We start from the raw sequence: 15,541 nt of genomic DNA, 5'->3' as shown, positions 1-15,541 counted from the left end.
TCTTATTGGTTGCCCTTTGTAGGTGACAGTTCCTTTTTCCCAGGATGCTCTCAGGATTTCTTCTTTGTCTTTGGTTTTGGAAAGTTTGATTATGATATGTCTTGGTGATTTTCTTTTGGGGTTTATCCTGTATGGTGTTCATTGAGCCTCTTGGATGGGTATCTTCTCATCTTTCATGATCATAGGGATGTTTTCTGCCAGCAAATCTTCAAATATTTTCTCTGCGCTTTTTTTTCTCCTCCTGTTCTGGAATTCTGATCACACATAAATTACTCCTCTTCATTCCTAACTCTTAGGCTTTCTTAATTTTTCATTTTTTTCCTGAATATTCCTCAAATAAATTAGTATCAAGGGATTTGTCCTCCATTTTGCTGATTCTCTCTTCCATTGATTCACTTCTGCTCCTATGTCCCTCCGTTGAGTTATCTATTTCTGAAATTTTATTGTTAATCTTCTGGATTTCTGGTTGCAGTTTTTGTGATTTCTAAATGTATATTTTGTCAGTTTTTTCTTGTATTGTTTTCCTGAATTCTTCTGGTGTGTTGTGTGTGTTTTCCTTGATCTCTTGGAGGGTCTTATATATGAGTCTTTTGAATTCCTCATCATTTCCATTTCTATTCCATTACCATGTCTTCCTCAGGAAGGGTTTTCTGGCCCTTTACTTTGGTCACTTGGCTTGAGTGATCCTGTCCTGCTTCTTTATGTGATTTGATATTGTCTGTTGTCTTTGAGACATTAAGGTGTTATATTTATTTGATGATTGTATGTTTGTTTGCTTCATCCTGATTTTTTGTTTTGTTTTGATATATCTAGGCAGGTGTGGTGGGCATACTACTCTGGTCATTAGTCTGGCAACATTAGAGCACTCACCACCTTTTTCTGGGTGGGAGTGTGAGCGCAGGTCTCTGTTTGCTGGTTGTTCAGGGCAGCAGAGGGTGGGCTGGGTGGGCGTTTGCCACCTTTTATCATCAGTCTAATGGCAAAGGAGCGGGTGGTGGTAGTCACTGAGTGGATGGGTTGGCAAGTGTGGGTGTGGTGGGTTAGTGGGGGTATAGTCGTCACTGCTTGCTGGGTTGGAGTGGGCAGGTTGTGGGTGGGCGGATGCATGTTTGCGCAGTCGCAGCTGCTCACCAGGTCGGGCCTGGGGACGGGCGGTCGGCAGGTATGTGCACAGTCACGTGGCTGCTGCCACTTATCAGGTCAGGGAGGGGGAATGTGAGAGGTTAGTGGGTGCGCTTGGGCACGTGGTCACTGTTGCTCGCTGAGTCAGGGATGGGGTGGTTGGCAAGAGGGTGCGTGTGTTTGCTGCCACTTGTCAATTTGAGACCTCTCTCTTAAGATAAAGATACATATGCAGACTGATTATTAGGATTCTGTGATGGTTGACTAGTTGGGTTTACTGGGTTAAATTACCTGGGTAAGTTGGGCTAGTGTGCCAGAGTTTTACGATATCTGAAATTGTATGAGTGGTTGTTTTTTTTTTAAAAAAAAAGGAATTTTGCTGTTTGTTTTTCATAAAGACCTAGAAGCTTCAGAGGAGAATTAACCTACTAGAGCCCTTGGGCATGTTGCCCTTGTTGGCCAAGGCTGACATACTCTCTTCCTTGCTCCCTGTCAATGACTATCTGTTTCCTGTTGATCCCACTAGGCATCTTTTCTGTCAGATCAGCCTGAGCCCTATCTGCCCTTCCTCTCAAGATTCCTGGAAACCCAGATGTTTGCTTCTTTCATTGACAATAAAATTATGTGTCATGATGATGATGACAAAGACCCCGTGCTCCGGGTATTTGATTCCCGAGTAGACAAGATCAGGCTGTTGAATGTTCGGACACCTACTCTTCGTACATCCATGTACCAAAAGTGTACTACTGTGGATGATGCAGGTAAGGCCTCTTTGGAGCTGTACATTCAACTCTCTTGGATTATGTCATTAACATGTCCCTGTTCCTAAACACGCCAGCTTCTTTGTTTCTGCCTTTGTGTAATTTGTTCCTAATGCTTGAAGTGCTCTTTTCTGTCTTTTTGCATGTCAAACTTCTCATTTTTCAAGATGTATAAGTTAGGAATGGGTCTTGCTGTAAGTAATAGAGAACCTAATCAGCAGTGGGTTAAACAAATATTGGTTTATTTTTCTCAAATTTTCAAGAAGTACAGAATTGGTGGTTACTGGTGTTGGCTCAGCTGCTCAACATATGTAATCAGGAAATGAGATTCTCTGTTTTGACTAAACTATCCTTAGCATATTGGCTTTTATCTTCATGCTTGTTGCCTTCTTGTTGCAAGAGGCTTTATGTTCACATTCAAGGTAAGAAGAGGGAAGTTTGATGCCAGCTGTATCTTTTCCTTTTTTATCAGGAAAGCAAAAGCTTTCCCAGAAATTCCCAGCAACTTCCGTTGTCTTATAAGCCAGAACCATGGCATGTGGTCACCCTTAAGTGCAAGGGAGGCTGTCAAAGTGAATATTAAACTGGGTATAATGCCACCCTGAGTAATAATGGGGGAGTACCTGGGTCGTGCAAATGGTTAACATGCTCAGCTGCTAACTGAAAGGTTGGAGGTTTGAGTCCACCCAGAGAGACCTCAGAAGAGAGACCTGGTGATCTATTTCAGAAAAGTCAGCCATTGAAGAGCATATGCAACACAGTTCTTCTCTGACACAGATAGGGTCGCCATGAGTCAGAATCAACTCGATGGCAGCTGGTATTAGCAAGAAAGAAGGGGTGAGTGAGTTATGAATAAGCAATTAACAGTGTTTGCCATAAAAACCTAGCTGGTATTCTCCTTTGTGAAGCCATTTCTGATGCCCCTAGGCTGAGATGGTTGATTCCTCCTTTATGCTTCTGTGGTGCTTTGTTCTTGCCTTCACTCTATAACCTGTTTTCTTTTGAGCTGCCATTATCAGGGAATAATTAAAAACAAGGACTGTATTTGCTCATTTTCTTACCCTGATTCTTTAGTATTGTCACTAGAACATAGAAATGTTAAGTTGTCTGCTACGTGAATGATCAAACATACCTTTTTATTCACAGAAGCCCCATTTCATAGCTAGAGAATAGTCTCAGCTTGAGATGCCAGACTGAGCATCAGGTTCACTTCCTTGTATGTTCAGTGTCCTCGTTGTACCTTTTTGTATATTTTGTTCATTCATTTACCAAATATTATAAATACCTACTATATGCTCAACATATGGTAAGTGCTCAACAAATATTTGCCAAATGAATGAATGTGCCAGGCGTTTTTCTAGCTTTTGAGGAGAATGGACTCCACAGCAATTAACGACAACAAGGATACAACTGGTATCAGTTTGCGCAAAGTCTTGCCCTCATGGACCTTGTATTACCTAGCCTCTGTCTTTACATTTCATCTCCTGTTTCAGGCTTTTCATTGAGATGACAGTCCTCTTGGCTAAGACTTGAGCACATGTTGTCCATGCAAGTGGAGCGCTCTAACACAGTCATCCTTACCTCCTGGAACACATCGAGCTTCAGATTCCTGAACCTAGCCTAAGGCTTTGATCCTGGGCAGCTTGATGGAGATTTTTACAAGACTAGGGGGTTCAGAGAACCATCTCCTAAACCATTAGTTTAAATTAACCCAACCTTTTTCATGTTGTACTACACTTGAGAATGACAGTATTTGTATATAACACACTAGAATTAAGGGAGGTATAATACAGTGTCAGGAATCGTCTGGATTCCTGAGGAATAAGAATCAGGATCAGCACAAAGCTGGTTCCTATGAGGTGGAGGTCAGACATACCTTCACTCTCCAACTTTGTCACCATTAAAAATTTTTTTTTTGTTATTGTATTTTAGATGAAGGTTTATAGAGCAAACTAGTTTTCTCATTAAAAAATACACATACTGTTTTGTGACATTGGTTGCCAACCCCACGACATGTCAGCGCTCTCCCCTGCTCGACCTAGGGTTCCCCATTACCAGCTTTCCTGTCTCCTCGTCCTTGCCCTTGAGCTGGTGTGCCCGTTTAGTCTTGTTTTCTTTTATGGGGCTGTCTAATCTTTGGCTGAAGGGTGAACCTCAGGAGTGACTTCATTACTGAGCTGTAAGGGTGTCTGGGGACCATACTCTTGAGGTTTCTCCAGTCTCTGTCAGACTGTTTTTTCACCATTTCTGACACTAGCCATTTACCCCCACAGCACTCGCTACTTCTCTGCTGGGTTCAATAATTCATTGCAATGGCCACTCAGAACTTACAGACTGTCTTAGTCATCTAGTGCTGCTATAACAGAAATACCACAAGTGGATAGCTTCAACAAAGGGAAATTTATTCTCTCACAGTCTAGTAGGTTACAAGTCCAAATTCAGGGCATCAGGTCTAGGAGAAGGCTTTCTCTGTTAGCTCTGGAGGAAGGTCCTTGTCTGTAATCTTCCCTGGTCGAGGAGCTTCTCAGGCACAGGGACCCCGGGTCCAAAGGACGCGCTCTGCTCCTGGCGTTGCTTTCTTGGTGGTATGAGGTCCCCAACTCTCTGCTTGCTTCCCTGTCCTTTTATCTCTTGAGAGATAAAAGGTGGTGCAAGCCACACCCCAGGGAAACTCCCTTTACATGGGATCAGGGAAGTGGCCTGGGTAAGGGTGGTGTTACAATCCCACCCTAATCCTCTTTAAAATTGCAATCACAAAATGGAGGACAACCACACAATTCTGAGAATCCTGGCCCAGCCAAATTGATACACACATTTTTTGGGGACATAACTCAATCCATGACACAGACCATACTCATGTGGTTTGTTAGAGAAGTAACAAGCTACAACTCAGGATCAGGATCAACTTGGAAGTAATGGGAACAACTCGGGATCCAGATCAGGAATCAATAGGCAAAGTTTGGAAGGCTTCCCTGAGGTGGAGAGCACATCCCTCCCTTCTTCAGTGCAGAACAGCAGGGCTTGGAACTGGTTCATTTTGGTTTGATGCCCTGCTGAGAATTTGCATTTCTGCCCCAGATAATATTGAATCAGAATCTACATTTTAACAAGATTCTTTAATAAGAATCACTGGGGATCTTGTTAAAATGCAGATTCAGATTCAGTGTATCTAGGAGGTGGACATGTAAATTTTCAGCAGAGGGTCAAACCAAAATGAACTGGTTTGAAACCCTGCAGGAGAGCTTCTAACCAGGGCAGCTCTCTCTGCTGCTCTTGGCTGTGTAAGCAAGCAGACCTCTCTTGGCTGTGCAAGCAAGCAGGCCCCTCTCCGCTGTGCACACCCCATCTCGGCTATGCATACCCTGTCTCAGCTGTGTAGGCCTCTGCCTTCAGCCTCCCTGCTATTGGGCTTTCCACTGCTAACTGGTCCAACTCATGGCCAGTGTAGCAGCCTGCTCAGCTCTCTTGCTGCTTTCCTAGCAGCAGCTTTCTGTTTTCACTACTGGCTCTTCTGCCGGGCCGTTTCTGGGATTCTCACTGCAGGCTCTCTGCTGCCAGGCCCCCTTTCAGGCTCTGCTGGCAGGCCCCTTCTGGGCTTCTCACCATCTTCAGTCTTAACAGCCCTTGACCCCTGTATTACAATTCTTTTAGGAGGTACCCTCCTCCCCTTCCTCTCTTAAAAGCTCTGTGGGGGTTGGCTGCTTATATGAGCAAACTCTTTGTCAATTTCAAGGCATGGCCTTTCCAGCAGGGCTACAAACCGGTGATCCCCTTGATGGACAGCAAATCACTCAATCCACTGTTTCAAGCCACTATTTGAATAGTAAATTGATCAATCCCTTGCAAGATTGTGGCCCAGCCAATCATTTTGGGGGAGTTACAAGCCCTAGAGATGTCAGTCAACTCAGGTCTTATACAGAAGTAACATTTTCTGCTGCAGAGACTAGCTTCTTCCCTGGGCAAAGGTAACAGCCCTCTGGGGTAGAAAGCAACCTGCAATGTTCCCTAGGTAGTTTCTGCAAAGTAATGCTTCAGGGTTTAGGGGGAGAAATCTCCCAAGCTATTTTTCCAAAGAACCAAGGCAAAAGGCCATATAAAGAAACTCATTTCATCACAAGAGGAGTCTGCTTTTAGCTGGAGACTACAAAGCTAGAGGTTCTGGTCACTTAAGGCCTGGCCCATCTGCCAGAAGGACATCTGTAATCCGTTTGTGAAGCACCACACCATAGCTGTTTGATACTCTGGTCTCAGTATTGGCCAGGATATGTGGTCTCTTGGGCCTGTTAGAATGTGGGATTTGGTATGTGGAAGAAAGGGTTCACTAACCCACATTTGTATGGCTTGTTCCTGAAAAATGAGCATGGCAGAGACACTTCAGGTAACTTTATGCTCTGCTCCCAGAAATCATAGGAACATCTTTGCTGTTGGTATTATCCCTTAGGTATGCACCAGAGGTGTGCACTCCAGGTTGGCTAGAGCAGGGTTCTTCCCACCGGCCTCAGATCCCTAGCCTGGAAGAGTACTTCAGTTACCTCACCCCGTCCCACGTGGATACCTCAGCTTATTGAACCAGCTCACTGGAAAATGGTAAAAACAAAAAAGGATCTTTTTGGAAATCCTTAAATATGTTATGATTAGAAGAGAGCTTGATAGTGATCAACTTTACCCTCCCTCTAATTTTACAGAGAAAGATGTTCTCTTTGGCCCACCACTTTATCCACAGGTCATAGAATAGTGCCTGGCACATTTTACATACTTACTAAGTTCTGTTGAATGAGAGTAAGGGTGGGGGTGGGAGCGGGGGGAGTGAGGGAGGCCCAAAGCGAGAGGGTGTCTTGGCCTAGGACACATAGCAAGGCACAAAACTTGCGATGTTTTTACTTGGGTCTAGAAAATACCAGGAGAGCTACCAGCTTTTTTTTTTTTTTCTTTTTTTTACTTTTAAAAATTTTTGAGGTGTAAGTGACATACAATAAAGTGCACATATTTAAAGTTTTGACAGATGCATACACCCACATCAATAATTAGCAAACATATCCATCACCTCCAGAAGCTTCTTCACGCCCCTTTTTAACACCTCCATCCTACCCTTCTCAGACTTTATAGCTTCTACCTTTAGAAGTTTGAGTCTTTTTTTTTCTATGTCTTCTATGTCTCTAGTTAATTTTTTTTAACATATAGAATAGTTATAATAGCTGTTAGTATCCTTGTTTACTAATTCTAACATTTGTGTCAGTTCTGGGTTGGTTTCAGTTGATTTTTTGCCTTACAGGTCATATTATCCTGCTTCTTGGCATGTCTGGTAATCTTTGACTGGATGCCAGACACCAAAAATTTTACCTCTTTGAATCTCAGATATTTTTGTATTCCTATAAATATTTTATCTTTGTTCTGGGATGCAGTTAAGTATCACTTGGAAATAGTTTGATTCGTTTGGATTTCCCTTCTGGGATTTGTTCAGTGGGACCAGAGTGACGTTTAGTGTATGGCTAATTATTTTCCACTACTGAGGTAGGACCCTTCTGAGTACTCTAGCTAATGCCTCATACGTGAAGTTTTCAGTCTGGCAAATGGGAACGGGTACTTTTCCCAGCCCTGTATGAGCACTGTTTACTGTTTTTCTAGTCCTTTCAGATGGTTCTTTCCCTAACCTCAGTTTTCTTACCTGCTGCTGTTGTTGTCAGGTGCCATCAAGTTGGTTCCAACTCATAGCTGTACTAATCAGTTAACAGATACTCAAGGGGGACCCTCTGCAGATCTCCTGGGTTTGCTCTCTGGATAGCTCTTTCCTCTCCTGTACTCAGCCCTGTTCATTCTCGCTGCCTTGGTCTCTTTGATCTCTTAACGTTTGTCTCCTTAACTCAGGTAGTCTGCTGGCCTCCACCTGGGTGTCCCTTCCCTCCTCTGCAGGCAGCCTGAAAACTCTCTCAAGGCAGTTAGCTGAGGCAATGGTAGGGGTTACCTCATTTGTTTTCTTTCTCTCAGGGATCATTCCCATTTTGCCTGATGTCCAATGTTTTGAAAACCATTGTTTCATATATTTTGTCTTTTTTTCTTCTTTTCCATTTTTTTCAGGCAGGAGAGTAAATTGGTCTTTCTTATTCCTTCTCGGCTGAAGGAGAAGACTTGCCAGCTTTTAAAGAAATGTATGACTTGTTTTTCTTGTTCTCATCCAGAGAAAGCAATTGAGCTGCGTCTGGCAAAAATTGACCATACGGCAGTTCACCCACATTTACTTGACATGAAGATTGGACAAGGGAAGTATGAGCCGGGCTTCTTCCCTAAGTTGCAGTCTGATGTGCTTTCCACTGGGCCTGTCAGCAACAAGTGAGTCAACCCCAGGGATTCCTTGATCCAGGTCCCTAGGCACAGTGGTAAGGTCATCTAGTGCCTGGGTCCAAGGCAGTATCCTCAGAAGACCCCTGAATTTTGTAAAGCAAATATAGAGAAGACCCAAACTATTCAGGTTGTTCACTTGTTGGAACAAGAAAACTGGTAACAGAATATCTGTTCCTCCTGTCTCTACTCCACATGCCCAGTACCTGCAAAAAGCCAGGCTGCAAACAGGCTAAAATCATCTCACAACTGAATGAATGTCCTACAGCACTTAGCTAGCATTGTGCCTTCAGTCGGTGGTGGATGAAATAGTTGGAGCACGCACTGAAAGTAGATAACTTAGCAGGGATGCTCCCCGTTAGTTGCTTTTGAAGATGAGTGTATCAAAGCCCAGATAGAATTAATTGAAAGAGTGTATTTCTGTATTTGCATGTGAAAATTTTATAGCTGTTTCAAGAGAGTTATGTCTGTGTTTCCTGGGTAGTTATCTCTTTTTTGTCCAGTCACTGATCTTTAAGCTACTCTTCCTCATGGTTTCTGTATTATGTCTGGTGACTTCTTGGTGGTGCCCTTGCCTAGCATTGATCCCTAGACATTCAAGCTTCCACCTGTCTGTCAATTGACCTTACTTTCTTAGTGGGAGGCTCTTAATTGCCTGGTTTGATTCTTTCAGGTGGACAAAAAGGAATGCCCCTGCCCAGTGGAGGCGGAAGGATCGGCAGAAGCAGCACACAGAACACCTGCGTTTAGACAATGATCAGAGAGAGGTAAGGCAACTTCATAATGACCAGGAATGACCCTGTTACATGCTGCATTCCCCTTCTCTTTCTCATTTCATTGGCCTCTGATCTAAGTGTCCCAGCAGTGACCTCTCCCCACAAAGAAGGGTCATTTATAAGGCTAGTTATTGATAAGGGTTATTGATAAGGCTAGTAAGGGTTATTGATAAGGCCAGGGCTTGGGTTAAGACAAATCCAGGATTTAGGATATTTTGCAAGAGGCAGCTAGCCCGTAACCATCTAGGTCCTCTCCCAAACCAGGCCTTATTTGCATCCCCATTCAGGAATGATAAGTCAGTGCTTAGAAGAGAGCCTTTCACTGTCCTTTCGTTACTCGCTCATGCATGATGTTCATTCATCTGTGTGTGTGTGTGTGTGTGTGTGTGTGTGTGTGTGTGTGTGTGTGTGTGTGTGTGTGTGTGTGTGTGTGTGTGAGAGTGAGTGAGTGAGTGAGTGAGTGAGTGAGATAGCAACTTTTTTTTGAAAAGAGAGAAGGGGAAAAAGCTGAACTTGTGTTAATGCTGTGAGTCTCTGAACCTGGTGTGTGACCTTTTTCCTATATCTTGATTTAAAACAGAGGACCATAGGAAACAAAATGTTACCAGGTGCCTGGGGATTGAGGATTTTTGCATTTACTTCCTGAATCCTTATTGTTTGTAAGCGGAGTTTCTCACAGGTCTTCAAACTGAACCCTGCTGAGAATTTGCATTTCCACCCTAGATATACTGAACCAGAATCTACAGTTTAACAAGATCCCCAGGTGATTCTTATGTATAATAAATTTTGAGAACCACTACTCTACTAGTGGTTGTCAGAACTGGTCCCTAACCAGCAGCGTTAGCATCGCCTGGGAACTTGTTAGAAGTGCAAATTCTCAACCATAACAGTACACAAACACCAGAAGATAAGCCAGATAACTGGGATCTTCTGGAAAATTAAACACTTATGCTCATCAAAAGACTTTACCAAAAGACTAAAAAGAGAACCTACAGACTGGGAAAAATTTTTTGGCTATGATGAATCTGACAAAGGTCTAATTTCTAAAATCTGTAGGAAAATCCAACACCTCTACAACAAAAAGGCGAATAACCCAATTAAAAGGTGGGCAAAGATATGAACAGACGCTTCACCAAAGAAGACATGCAGGCAGCTGAAAGACACATGAGGAAATGCTCGCGATCACTAGCCATTAGAAAAATGCAAATCAAAACTACAGTGAGATGCCATCTCACCCCAACATTACTGGCACAAATAAAAAAAAAAAACAGAAGATGATAAATGCTGGAGAGGCTGCGGGGAGCTTGGAACTCTTATGCATTGCTGGTGGGAATATAAAATGGTACAGTTATTTTGGAAAATGATACAGTGCTTCCTTAAAAAGCTAGAAATATAAATACCATTTGATCCAGCAATCCCACTCCTAGGAATATATCCTAGAGAAATAAGAGCCGTCACACAAATAGACATATGCACACCCATGTTCATTGCAGCATTACTTACAATAGCAAACAGATGGAAACAACCTAAATGCCCATCAACAGATAAATGGATAAACAAACTGTGGTACATAACAGATGAATCTGCAAAACATTTCACGACATGGATGAATCTAGAGGGCATTATACTGAATGAAGTAAGTCAATCACAAAAGATACATACATGAGACCACTATTACAAAAAGTTATGAAAAGGTTTACACGCAGGAAGAAACAATCTTTGATGGTTACTGGGGGGCGGGGGTGGGGAGGGAAAAACACTTAACTAGACAATAGGTAAGTGGTAACTTTGGTGAAGGGTAAGACAATACACAGTACTGGGGAAGTCAGCACATCTTGACCAAGGTAAGGTCATAGAAGCTTCATAGACACATCCAAACTCCCTGAGGGATCAAATTACTGGGCTGAGTACTGGAGACCATGATCTCAGGGAACATCTGGCTCAATTGGCATAACATAGTTTATAAAGAAAATGTTCTACATTCTACTTTGGTGAGTAGTGTCTGGGGTCTTAAAAGCTTGTGAGCAGCCATCTAAGCTACTCCACTGGTCCCATCCTGTCTGGAGCAAGGGAGAATGAAGAAAACCAAAGACACAAGGGAAAGATTAGTCCAAAGGACTAATAAACCACAACTACTACAGCCCCCACCAGACTGAGTCCAGCACAACTAGATGGTGTCCGGCTACCACCACTGACTGCTCTGTCAGGGATCACAGTAGAGGGTCCTGGACAGAGCTGGAGAAGAATGTAGAACAAAATTCTAACTCACAGAAAAAGACCAGACTTACTGGCCTGACAAGAGACTGGAGAAAACCCTGAGAGTATGGCCCCTGGACATCCTTTTAGCTGAGTACTGAAGTCAGTCCTGAGGGTCACCCTTCAGCCAAAGATTAGACAGGCCCTTAAAACAGAATGAAACTAAATGGGCGCATCAGCTCAGGGGCAAGGATGAGAAGGCAGGAAGGGACAGGAAAGCTGGTAATGGGGAACCCAAGGTCAAGAAGGGGAGAGTGTTGATATGTCGTGGGGTTGGCAACCAGTGTCACAAAACAATATGTGTATTAATTGTTCAATGAGAAACTAATTTGTTCTGTAAACCTTCATCTAAAATAAAATTTTAAAAAAGATTAAAAAAAATACTGTTTTGCAGATCGTAAAAAGAAACACAAATTCTCAGCAGGGCTTTGAACTGGAACCGGAACAAACCAGTTTGAAGCCCTGGTTTCTGGCTCTGTCATAACCTGTTCCCAGCAAAGTTTCTAGTTATAAACCTCAAGTTAGAGAATCTGCGTTACTTAATGGCAGAGAAGTTGTGAAAATGGGACTCACCTTCACAAACCTATTTCGGGAACTTCTCTTTGAGAAAAGACCCTGCAAGTTGCATTTTATACAGATGACACCCAATAAAGCATATTGTTTTCATATGTGTCAGGCACCTCAGTGAATGGGAAAATAAATATTTTGCCTTTGCTGTTCTTTTAAAGGACTAAATTAAAATTATAGGATATGTTTATGAATTTTTAACTGCTGATTTACAGAATACAGTTGTGCTTAGAGTTTTTTGTGAGGGTGGTGTAGGCAGTGTTGGATATTGATGTTATTTTAAAAGTCTCCCTTGAGTCTTCCATCTCATTTCCGTATTGCTTCTTTTAGCAGTGTTTATGGAGCATTTTTCTTGGGCATAGTGTACTAAGTACTTTGAAATATGAAGATGACAAATGTTAAGGATAACAAAGAGATAGCTTTGTCATCACAGAATTCCAATTTTTTAAGGAAGTGAAGTAAGGTACACTGATAACCTTAGTGGAAGAGTCTTTTGAATCGGCCATAAAGAGGCAAGTGTATGTTTGATCACTGATTAGAGCAAGGAGAGGTCAGTTCTCCCTGGAGTAATGATCAAACAAGACTGTTTGGAGGAGTCAGCACCTGTTTAAGCCTTGTGTGATGATAGGATTGTTAAAGACAGAACAGCATTCCAAGTAGAGGAGATGTCAGAATTAAAAGCTTGGTGGTTTTTGTATAAAGGAGGCTGTGGTCGGAATGTTTTGGAGGAGGGAAATACTGGAGATAGCTAGCTAGTTAGGAGGCAAGTGGCAGTAGTCTGGAAACCCTGGTGGCATAGTGGTTAAGAGCTACGTCTGCTAACCAAAAGGCTGGCAGTTTGAATCTACCAGGCGCTCCTTATTGGAAACCCTATGGGGCAGTTCTACTCTGTCCCACAGGGTTGCTATGAGTCAGAATTGACTTGACAGCAGTGGGTTTGTTTTTTTGGTATTGAAGGAAAAACTGAAATGATATAATAAAGTCTGTTTTCTCTGATATAAAGCACCCCAAAGCACTGTAATAACTTTAACCTAATGATACAAGAGGCAAAAAAACACACGACTGCAGCATGTATAGTGCAGTTTGCAAACCCGTTCAAAACTGAGAGTACTTCTACCAAGTTCAGAGGAACTCAGACCCCTCGGCTTAATCGTGAGAGTTGGTAATAAGGGCAGATTGAGAGACCAGAAGGTAGAATAGACAGTTTGTGCTATGGAATAAAAATGAGGGAAGGGAGAAGTCGAGTAAAAATGTTAATTGTGAACCTGGGATACTGAATTGCCAGCATATTGTAGAAAAGCAGAAAATGCAGTTGTTCTAAGTGTAACATCTTATTCTCCAGGCCTTAGTTTTGCGAGCTTACCCTTCATTATGGAGATGGTAGATATCTTTGATATGGGCAGAGGGGTTTAGTTCCTCTCAGCTTGGTGGAAAAGAAATGATTTTCTCAACATACTCCAGTTTTGAATGGGTTTGCACATTGAACTATACATGCTGCAGCCGTGTGTTTTTTGCCTCTTGTATCATTAGCTTAAAGTAATTACAGTGCTTTGGGGTGCTTTACATCAGAGAAAACAGAATTCGTTATGTCATCTCAGTTTTCCCTTCGATACAGGAGTTGCATTTTAAGTTCTGCTTCCCAACTATCTGAGCCCAGGAAAGAGACTAAGAAAATATGGGGTAAGAGTGCCCTCTACAGGCACTCATCAGTACCAGTCACCTTGGTTTGTGTGCACGGACACAAAGGGTCTTTGATGTTTCTCTGTTTGGTGTAGAAGTACATCCAGGAAGCCAGGAATATGGGCAGCACCATCCGTCAGCCCAAACTGTCCAACCTTTCCCCATCAGTGATCGCCCAAACCAACTGGAAGTTTGTGGAGGGCCTGTTGAAGGAATGTCGCAACAAGGTGAGCTGTGGGCACCCCGGTATGTGTGTTGTTTCCTTTGGCAACCAAGGTGACACCAGCTCCTGGCTCTGACTACTCTTTCTTGGTTTTCAAACTACTGTGAATATAATGGGATAGTACTAGTTTTAAGGTCCTGTTAACTTGGAAGTAAGTGTATTTGTTTTAAATAAAATATACCATTAATTGAGGGCAAGCATAATTTGCTTGATATAAACTTTATATCCTTTAAAACTCAGAGATAGATGCAGTTTTTAGTTTCACATATCTTACTTACTTGAAGTCATTGTAGTTGAACAATCTTCAATAGATTAGTCTTACAGGTATGAAAATGTTTTGCCTCTCTAAGATGACAGCAGTGATTTCTTGTGTCTAAAAACAAGAATTTACATAGTAGGCTATGTGCCAGACCAAGTTGTGTTTTTCAGTTTAAGCTTGGGCTATTTGGATTTTTTTCTCCACTCTACAGTCATTCTTCATTTTTAATGTTTTAGTTATGATTAAATTTCTTTTCTAGTAAAAATATAGTCCTTCAACTAAGTCAATATACATACTTTATAGGGCCATTCAAGTACTACATCCTGTTTATTCCTCAATGGGAAAAATTTTATTTCCTGCTTTTTCAGTTTTTGAGTGGTGCTCGTTTATGGGATGAAATAAAATATACTTTCTCTTGTGAGAGATATTATTACTGTTAAGAGATTAATATATCAGTACTGATATTCTGAATTTGGATGTTGGGGGAAATAAAAGCTTCTGTCATTTCACTCTGAGTCATTGATACCTGTGATTTTCCACACATTATTGTCCTTTCTGCCATCAAGAACATTGGTAATGCTGCATTTCTCAAAGGAATGCTCTTCTACTGTCTCTGGGATTTTTCCCAAGCTGCTGACACTCATTCTCAAGTTTTGATACGCATGCCCAGGCAATGACAACTTCCTTAGTTTCTAATAAGTTGGTATGACCACTTTGGAAAACAGCATAGCATTATGCAGTAATTCTTTTCCTAGGTATATTCTCTAGAGAAACTTTTGCAGCATGTCCCAGGACATCTGTACAGGAAATTCACAGCAGTATTTTTTATAGTAGCCCCAAACTGTAAACAACCCAAAGGCCGTCAGTAGGAGAGTAAATAAATAAATTGTTGTTTATTCATACAATGGAAATGGACAACAGCTTTTCCCACCAACATGGATGAATTTCACAAAGTTGAGGAAAAAAACAAATCACAAAACATATAGAGAAAACTAAGCTGTATTTAGGGATGCAGATATAGGTGATAAACAATTCCTTGCTTTTTCTACAGTTTTATTGTGTAAGTCAGGATAGTATCACTTCTAGAGTGGGAAGGTGATAGGGGAAGGACACATGGGGCCCTGCAAAGGTATATAAATGGTCAGTATTTTATTTCTTAATATGGGTGATGGTTATAATAGTATAATAGTGCCAAGAGCCCTGGTGGTACAGTGGCTAAGCACTCAGTTGCTAACTGAATGGTTTGCGGTTTGAACCCGCCAGCCACTCCATGGGAGAAAAGATGTGGCAGTCTGCTTCCGTAAAGATTACAGCTATGGAAAGCTTATGGGGCAGTTTGACTCTGTTCTATAGGATTGTTACGAGTCGGAATCAACTCGACGGCAGTGTTTATATATGTAAATATATATATATATTTCAAAATAAAAAAGTTAAAAATAATGACACATTAAGAGTTGTTGCTTCTGAGAGGTAGGATTAGGAGTGATTTCCCTCCTCCTGCTTTTTAGGTTTTTATACATTGTAAATTTATAACATGATTAAATCTTATTTAAGAATTTAG

General features: G+C 41.9%; 1 protein-coding gene across 6 annotated transcripts in view; it reads left to right on the top strand.

Moving 5' to 3' along the window:
- Positions 1-15,541, top strand: part of DENND5A (DENN domain containing 5A) — a 106,130-nt gene that overhangs the window by 74,834 nt on the left and 15,755 nt on the right. For all 6 annotated transcript variants that reach the window (XM_023737110.1, XM_004369634.3, XM_023737106.1 and 3 more), the window contains 4 exons: positions 1,649-1,883; positions 8,060-8,210; positions 8,893-8,986; positions 13,594-13,725. In XM_023737110.1, coding sequence (XP_023592878.1) covers positions 1,649-1,883; positions 8,060-8,210; positions 8,893-8,986; positions 13,594-13,725 — 612 coding nt within the window. The remainder of the gene's footprint in view (positions 1-1,648; positions 1,884-8,059; positions 8,211-8,892; positions 8,987-13,593; positions 13,726-15,541) is intronic.

Source organism: Trichechus manatus, unplaced genomic scaffold (assembly GCF_000243295.1).
Source record: "Trichechus manatus latirostris isolate Lorelei unplaced genomic scaffold, TriManLat1.0 scaffold00006, whole genome shotgun sequence".
Classification (NCBI taxonomy): domain Eukaryota; kingdom Metazoa; phylum Chordata; class Mammalia; order Sirenia; family Trichechidae; genus Trichechus; species Trichechus manatus.
Note: the sequence above shows the minus strand (reverse complement) of the source record. Positions and strands in the feature narration are given on the sequence as shown.